This window comes from Triticum aestivum, chromosome 2B (genome assembly GCF_018294505.1).
Source record: "Triticum aestivum cultivar Chinese Spring chromosome 2B, IWGSC CS RefSeq v2.1, whole genome shotgun sequence".
Lineage (NCBI taxonomy): Eukaryota > Viridiplantae > Streptophyta > Magnoliopsida > Poales > Poaceae > Triticum > Triticum aestivum.
In genome coordinates this window covers 784707969-784716615 of record NC_057798.1, presented here as the reverse complement: position 1 = coordinate 784716615, position 8647 = coordinate 784707969, and the positions used below count along the sequence as shown (strand labels likewise).

General features: G+C 47.5%; 1 protein-coding gene across 1 annotated transcript; it reads left to right on the top strand.

Moving 5' to 3' along the window:
- Nucleotides 1-6463: 6463 nt before the first annotated feature.
- LOC123047395 (guanine nucleotide-binding protein G(s) subunit alpha isoforms XLas) lies at nucleotides 6464-8444 on the top strand. Its single transcript, XM_044470936.1, has 2 exons — nucleotides 6464-7669; nucleotides 8172-8444. The coding sequence occupies exon 1, from the start codon at nucleotides 6551-6553 to the stop codon at nucleotides 7481-7483; it is 933 nt and encodes a 310-aa protein (XP_044326871.1). The 5' UTR covers nucleotides 6464-6550; the 3' UTR covers nucleotides 7484-7669; nucleotides 8172-8444.
- Nucleotides 8445-8647: the final 203 nt, after the last annotated feature.

Below are 8647 nucleotides of genomic sequence, written 5' to 3'. Positions count from 1 at the left end.
CACCTTTAGTCGCGGTTGGCCTGGCCAACCGCGACTAAAGCCCGCGAGCGCCCTGGGCCCAGGCATTTGGTCGCGGTTCATCTGCCGAACCGCGACTGAAGACTTCATTAGTCGCGGTTCCTACAGTTTCGCGACTAATGAGGCTGGACGGAAGCCTCTTTTTCTACTAGTGCTAGGGAAGCCATTGCAGCGTTAACCTTGTCTGGCATGCATGTCTGGCTTGCTTAATTAATATTGAATAATAATCCTCTGAGGTAGCCTTGCAGGATTGGTGCTCGCCTGGAGCTCCATGTGGATATGAAATGCCTCCTGATTGCACTGCACTTGCTTAACTGCCTGATTAAATTAGGTTATTTGTAGTACTAAAAAAATGTTGGTTGTTCAGTAATGCCAATTCAGTTGACCTCCCATCCGATATTCTTAGCCAATTCTTAATCAGCTTATTCTTAGGTAGTTCCAGCTGAACAATCAGTGGATGGAGAGCAACTAAATATATATGCATGCATGGTCAGCTTATCTTAGTTTATACACTTGTTGATGCATGACGTAGAATTTGTTTTAGGAGAAGCAACGAATAAAGTTATGCTCAAACTAAAGGGAGCATCGGTGAAAGCCTGTTGAACTGGAATGTACGGAGGCGAACCAGATTAAGCTTTAACTTGGTGGTCAGCGGTTCGCATGTCTGCTTTGTAGCTAATTAATCTTTGTTAAGATTTCGAGTGCGCTAGACAAACCTGTTGCCAATAATAGTGTTCCAGTCTTTAAACGCATAAACAGACCACCTTTCCCCACTTTTAATATGGAGAAAGTACATACATATGCAATTATTTGTTTTTCTTTCAATACAACGAGAGCTTTCATCTGCTTGTATTTTACTCTCGCATGGTTTTGGTTTAATCATGTATTCATGTAAATGTCTGTTGGTTTTATATCTGTGTTTAGCTATTTGTTTGTTTACAAAGTAAGGTCCAAACAGGCCACACCATCATTTTTTATTTGTGAATAAGGCCACACCATCATTTTTTTTTGTGAATAAGGTCACACCATCATTAAAGCTTAGGTAATCCAAGAAAAAATGTGTGGGTATACTTATAAGATTGCGAGCAGTGAATAAAATTTGTGTTCAACCCTGATGCAAATTACTCATACAAAGGAATTTACGGGTAGAACGGCCGGCTGACGCCTTCTGATTTGTTGTCGATCGGCCTTTCTGCTCGGGTCACAATCCCCCTTGCTAAAGGAAAAATATGCCATGGTATTTTCCCAAATGTTTTACCAAAGGTCCCCTTTATCTTAGAAGCCAAATAAATTATCTTATTTTTAATAAAGATTTTTTGAAATATTAGCTAATGCATTTACTTCCTACAGCGACAACCATAAAAACCGCCATGCCCTATCACGCTTTAATTTAGTTGATATTTTCGATCCGAGTGCGGTTGCTAATTTCTTTTCGTTCATGAGTTTGGCTAGGCTGAGGGGTATACATCCCGAGCACATGCCACATTTCGCTGAACCGGTCTGATTTAGACCGTGCACATTCATGCCACAGTGAATTGGATTATTACTAGTTCTGCTGGCATTAAGCGATTCAATTCGCATGTTCTTGATGATAACTTTGTCGATAGACTTGAGGGTTTGCCTGTCCTTTCGATGCATCAAGGAACCAACAAAAAAGCGCCCGGCCGCACGCTGCATGTGTGGCTTTCGATGAATTTATTTCCCATCAGATCGTGATTGCTACTGGTTAATTTCTTTGCGTCCGTCTACATCTTGGCGGATATGCACCTGATCTCGTGCACGCGACTTGGACTGTGTGTGGACTTTGGCCATGTTCCAGGACAGCGACCGCCGGCCGGCGCCGCTGGTGTCTGTGTCGACGTTGGACAGGACTGGACAGGGAGGGAGGGAAAGAGAGGTACGTACGGGTCAGCGACGACGACGGCGTCCAGCTCCATATGATATGCCGGCGTCGCCTTCGGGGCGTCGTGGGCGCTTCATGAGCGGAGTATATAGCGTTTCACTCCACAGTTTCGGTCAGGGAGAAACTGCATGTGCCAGGTTTATGATGCACAGGACGGTCGAAAAGTACAGGAAGCGTGCCGTGTGCGTGTCAGTGTCTCTTCAGTGGCTTCCTGATCGGTATGGACGGATTGTGCATGTACCGTCGCGGGCCAAGTCTACTTGTACTGTGTAGAGAGCGGTGATTCAGTCGTTAGAACTTTGTGGAACGAGTTTGACGTGCAGGCCGGGTCGACTGGTTCAAGATAGACGTACGTGTGCCCTGTTTCTCAGACGAGTTAGCAATGGATGCACCTCGTACGTACGTACGTCGGCCGGCCTCACCGATAATATATGCTCCAGAAGTGAGAGCGCGGCAGAAATGAAAACGCGCGTCGTAACGAACTGACGATGCCGTTTTTTGGTGAGGCGTAGGCGTCCGTCCGTCGTCCAAAGCCGGCCGGACGGACGTGGGATGATGCGTGTCTCTGGATATTGATGATCCGCGCGGCGATTACTATATCCACCGGTTGATCCGTCGGGCATGGCGACGGTGACCGTCGCGTACCAGCAGAACGCAGAAACGCGGTGGCATGCACGTACACGTACGCTCGGTGACATATAAGATCGCCGGCACGTACAAGCTTTTTGGATGAGTGTTGTGATGAAGGGGCCGCCCGTTTGGGAGACCGACCAAATTTAACGGTGAGGTACTTGCGATCCTATCCACCGGCGAAAGGACGAACGCGACAGATCAAATAACACGGCACCGCCTAGCCTCCCGGGCCGTCTGGATATGCACTTGAACGGCGTAGACAGCGTACGGTGCTGAAAGAAGCAGCCCAAGTACACGTAAAGAAAAAAGATGAAGGAATTAATAACTTTGACGGACGGACGGACGGATGCGTGCATATGCTGTAGTGTGAGACGCTCGTGGCAAATTAACAACAAAAGCGCATGGATCCAGTGGCATTTGTTTGGGCGGTGCATTTGCTTGTCCGTGAATTCGCCTGAGATTACAACAAAAGCAGAGGAGGGAGCCAGGGAGGGAGCAGAAAGTCCACTCTGTCCCCGACTCCCCTGCCCCTGTCCGCCCTCCCTGATTACGGACTGGATGAGTTGCTGCAGCTGGGTTTCGTGTACTACTCCCTCCATCTGTACGCTCTCGGTTATTAGTACTAAAATTTAGTTTCATCTATCAAATAATGACAGACTACTGGCGAGTTAGTGAGTCGGTGGTTAATCAATCATGCCTGCATGTACGAATACGATCGTTGGGTAGGTAGGTGAAAGACACGCAGCAGCATGGTGCTTTTGATTCCAACTACTGCTAGTGCTACCGACTGACTGACTTGTGGTCTCATGCTTAGGTCGACGACGGAACGGATCTAGATCCCAGATACATACACATTGTTTACGTCGGCGGAGGAGTTGACCTGCGCGCGCTACCCACTGCCTGCAACCACCTGCCGGTATCTCTCTCTCGCTTCCACGGCCTCGTGTAGTCGGATCGGGGAACTGAACTGATTATTGGCATATGAGGTTTAGGTTAGATGCTTCTCGAGATCATGGTATGGGCGTCCTTCCTTTCTTGTCTTCGAGATTAGCAGCAGTAGTTTTCAATGCAGAAGCAGATTGGTACTAGTGGTAGCATCAGTGACCTGTCATTTCGCTCTGTTCTAGGGACACAACTCACCAAAACATACGCTTCACATAATCTTCCTTCAAACCTGCATAATAGACATCCATTGGGTGTTGTCAAAAACCATAGAGTTCTTGCAAGTATTTCCGCAAACACCATAATACAGTTGAATCAACATGTTCACTAGCTGCATTATTCATTACTGTTTGATAATCAGACCATACACCAACACCAAAATGCTCATTAATGAAACACATAACGCACTTGGTAACCACACAACCAAACGTTCGGGTGTCGGATGGATTCATCTTCTTTACACAATAAGACGGTCCAGATGTTTAATCATGTGTCTTTTGCTGAGGTTATCTCTAGTCATAAGCTTAGTACTCCGAGAAAACAACCAAAGAAAATTATGAATCTTATGTGGGACTCTTAGACTGGATCCCTCTAAAACTGATGACATGATACAAAGAGCTAGTAGAGCACTGACCCATATTTTCGAGCTGCCAAATAAAAGAATCTGCTTCATCAGAGTACATTACACTACTAGCAATCTCAAGCAATTGGAACCAATGTCCAATGAGATTATCATCAAACTTACTTCTGAAGGAAAGCTTAACTTGTTGCCCATCTCAAACCTCACCACAACCATCAACTTATCTTCTTTTGGCGAATTATGCCTTGTAGTATTAAGTAACCAACTCTTGTAAAAAAGATAGATGACAATGAAAAAAGTACCAAAAGTTTCCAGAATACCTGTTTTTACAACACATACCAGTATTGTATACTTCTTTCCCTGCAAATTTTTTTTTTTGCACTTTTCTTGCTCGAAGGTCTAGCTCGAAAGCCCGAAGAAGGCCGAGAACACCTAAAAATAGGTTTTAGTGCGATCATAATGTATTAGTATGTTTCAAATATGATTGAATTAGTATTTTAAAATAGGAAAATGTTACTGCTTACTGGGGGGGGGGCTTGGGCTTGGGCTTGGTTTTTTAGGGTCGGGCTTCCAAAAACCTGGCTCGGAAAATCCCTATCACGAGGAATGCAAGGTCTAATTTGAAGATTTATCTAGGTAAGGCTTGGGCTCAACCATATGTAGCTCTTTATGTTCTAGATTTATGTTGTCTATCTGGAACATAGGAAATATAAAAAAGTGAGTACATTGGTTGGAAGTTTCCTTTTCGTGACACTGTTCAACGATTTGGTTTAAACGAATGGAGTAGAGGAGAAACAGAGTGATTTTTTTCATTGTTCGTGGTTGAAAGGAAAAACACATGAATTTTACTTTCCACTTGAACCTCTTCTTAGAATTATACTATGCACGGAAAACAAGTTTGATGTCTTTATCCTAATTATATTTTCACGTGGTTCACCTTTAATTTGACTACATTTATTAGAATTCTTGTGTCTTTTCTTATTTATGTGAAACAAACATGCAAATTTTCAAAAATCTTTTGTTTTTCAGCCCTTTATTCAGTACATGCATTCCTTTCTATTACTATATTTTTCGTATTCCAATGTTTCCATGAACCAATTAAACCATTTAAAAAGTTAGCATAGATGTGAGCATGGGTTTCCACCCCCACTGATTGTTAACTTGAATTCAAATGCATTTCTTGTTGCAGTCGCAAACTTCCGCAAAGTTTTAAATTTACGTCGCGCTATGATCAACTTGCGTGCAAAATCATAAAAAATGGAAGAAAAAATTATAACACAACAATGTCACTCATGAACAACATTTCTTATAATAACGCCATATCAAGGTGATACAAGCATCACAACTGACATCCGCGTTGTTAAGATACACACACCTGCCACACATGCACAAATGAAATACGTAGCTAAAGTGGACTAAAATCACTTAATGGTTGTCGAGGCTCTTAAAAAGAAGTGTCTCCACAACCTTTGACAGTTTATTTTTTTTAGAAGTTTTTCTTTGAACGCAGTACAGACACAAATCCTAATACATAGACACATACACTCAGCTCTATGAATGCATGAATGCAAAATCTATCCCTATGAACATCTACGAGTGATTGAGCCGACACATCATCTTGGGATTGATGTCGCCACAAACGCCTTCGTCGTCGACATATCCATCTTCTCCCAGTGAATACACATCATCGGAAGCTCTGAACTGAATCCAAAAAAAAAGTGTGCAACAATGTCAAGTCCAAGACTTGAACCTTGGTCGGTTGGGGACAACACTGTTTTCCTAAATATCCTACCACACGCTGGTTCACAAATTTTTATCAGTTTGTCTAATTCACGTCTAGATGTTTTTTAAGGATGTGAAAGTGCCTCCCTGAAATGCCAATTTTCCAAGATCCAATCATGCATGGGAATCGGATGGGCGCGTGCCATACACGGCAGTGCACAACTGCATATCGCCGATGACATTTTCCTGATCTGATTTGATCTCTCTGGTGTTGTTGTGGTTGAGTTTCCAGTGCACAACCTACGCTATGTAATCTCGCAGAAATGGAAACATATCACAAATTCTTTTTACATTAGTCACAATTTCTCCCAAATGTATCCGGCAAGACATCTTAATCCGAAGCTCTTCCGGTCAAAGTGCTCATTTCTGGCCTTCTTCCAAAATTAACCAATTAATTCTGGATGATCGCAAACCTTATCTCATCTGAATGTGAACCACCAAATTACCGGAGTAATTTTCTTCCAAACTACCCATGATCGCGATCGCATTTTCGGTAAAACTTCCAAAATTGCTCGCTAAGTTAATTTTTTCCAAAAGAAATGGACGCCGCCCCGCCCCCCATAAATAGCCCCGCCCCAACGCCATCTCCACCTCGCCAACCCCCCCTCTCCGCTCTGCCCACCACCTCCCCCGCTCCATTACTCCTCGCCGCTCACTCCTCGTCGGCGCCCGGTTAGATCCAGCGGATAACCATGTCGGGAAGCTACTCCTCGCGTCTCCGCGCCGGGGGCGGCGGCGGGGGCCTGGGCGCGACGACCGTGCTGGCGGCCAAGGTGGCGTTCGCGTCGGCCGCGCTGGCCGCGGCCGCCTGCATGGTGCCGCAGCTCGTGTCCGGCGCCGACGCCTTCCTCTGGAAGCTCTACCTCTTCGTCACCGTGCACGTCATCATCTTCGTCATCTGGAAGCTCTCCGACAGCAAGCACTTCCACGCCGCCCAGCAGCAGCACAAGGACCCCTGGGCCCCGTCGCCGCTCCACCACCCCGCCGCCGCGGCGCCCCCGCTCATGACGGAGCAGGCTGTGCTGACCGCCGTCAGGCGCAAGGTGGAGTTCGCGCCCGCGCCCGCCGTCGTCTCCGCCGCGCCCGCCGAGGTGTACCGCGTGCCCCCGCCCGTGTCGCCGTGGCACGAGGCTGCCGACTCGGCGGTGGTTGAGGAGGTCGTGTCCCCTGTCTCGTGCGGCGGGGAGTCGTGCGTCACCACGGAGTCTGAGGAGGACGCCTCCTCCGCCGCCGCGTCGGCCTACATCGCCACCGCCGACGCGAGCAGGAGCGTCTCGCCCGCACGGGAGCGCGCGGTCCTCGAGCGCGGCATCTCCCTTCCCCCTCGCAAGGCCACCGCGCCCACGGACCAACACTTCGACGGAGCCGATAACAACCACGACGGCGGCGGCGGCGACGACGACGACCTGGACGCGACGTGGAACGCCATCATGCAGAAGACGCGTCCGGCGACGGCGCCGGCCGCATCCACCACCTCCCCTCCAGCCCCGCGCTCGTCGCCTCCCCGGCCATCCCCATCGCCGCGGCCGCGAGCCCGGGAGCCGTCCGTCGGCGCGGCGGAGCTGAGCAAGCGGTCAGAGGATTTCATCAAGAAGATCCACAACTCCTTCGGCCGGCACCAATGATCGCACCCACGCACCTTCAACCCAAAAATCCCATACCAATCCAAATCCAAAGTTTTCTCGGTTGTGTAAAGATCATCATATCCCCTTAAATTAGTTCTCCTTCTCCTTCTCCTTCCCTTCTTGGTGTGCCCTGTGCCGGTCGCCGGAGCAGAGCAGAGGCGAGCTCGTCAGAACCGCCACATTTAGGTAACCAACGAAATCCAGAGCTCGATCCCGATCTGCTTCCCCGTTTCAATGGCGATTTTGTGAGTTGCTGCCGAGCCGATGAAAATTCAAAAGTAAAAAAAGTTGGTTGCTTGCTTGATTGCTCGGACTGCTTGTTGGCCGGAGTGAGTTGTCGCTTGCCGCTTTGGCCCAAAAGAATGGTCGGCTCGTGCTCTGGCAGCCCGGTCCACCTCTTTCCCTTTCGGCGCCATTAGGATCCAACACACGATCCGTTGCTTACCACTTAAGTTGGATCCTTCTACTTCTTCTTCTTCCTCTATCCATCCAAGAGAGAGAGATAGATAGATACTACTAGCTAGAGTCAAAAATTGTTGGTGAATTTCATAAAGAGTTATGCCATGTTAGTTGTGAAAGTTACATGTGTGTGTGTGTGTGTGTTTGTACAGTGACATGTAGTATGGCCAAGTGGCAGCATCCACCCCCAAATTGACAAGTTTGTTTCCATGCTTGTTGGAATTTGCAGCCTGTGAAGGTTCTGGATGGTCTTGATGGAGGCTGGTGCTGTGGGACTAGCAGTGTGGCTGGCTGGGGGTGATCCTGACCTCTTAATGTGCTGAAATGATGGTTTGGGTTGGTGGCTTGGTGCATACCTGGTTGTTAATGATTAATATTTTGGGTGGTTCTATTCCCCTTTGGTGGCCTGGACCTGCATTTGTTCTTGGTTGCTTTCCATACTACATACAGCTCTTGTACTGATTATCAGTTATTACTACAATAGTGCTAATTATGGTGCTAATACTCCTGTCAGTGGGTGTGCGTGCGCTTGTGATTACAAACTGTTGGTGCCCCATGGTGTGCCTCTGTATGTATGTATGTATGTATCATGCCATGTGTGTGTGCTGTCTGGTTGCCAGCCACAGGTCAATGGCCATGCCACCATACTGGTTCATGTCACTTGTGCTATTGCCAAGCATGGCATGGCCATCTTTGATTCTGTTC

Excerpts from the sequence above, each read along its gene's own strand:
- LOC123047395 (XM_044470936.1), top strand. The coding sequence starts at position 6,551 with ATGTCGGGAAGCTACTCCTCGCGTCTCCGCGCCGGGGGCGGCGGCGGG.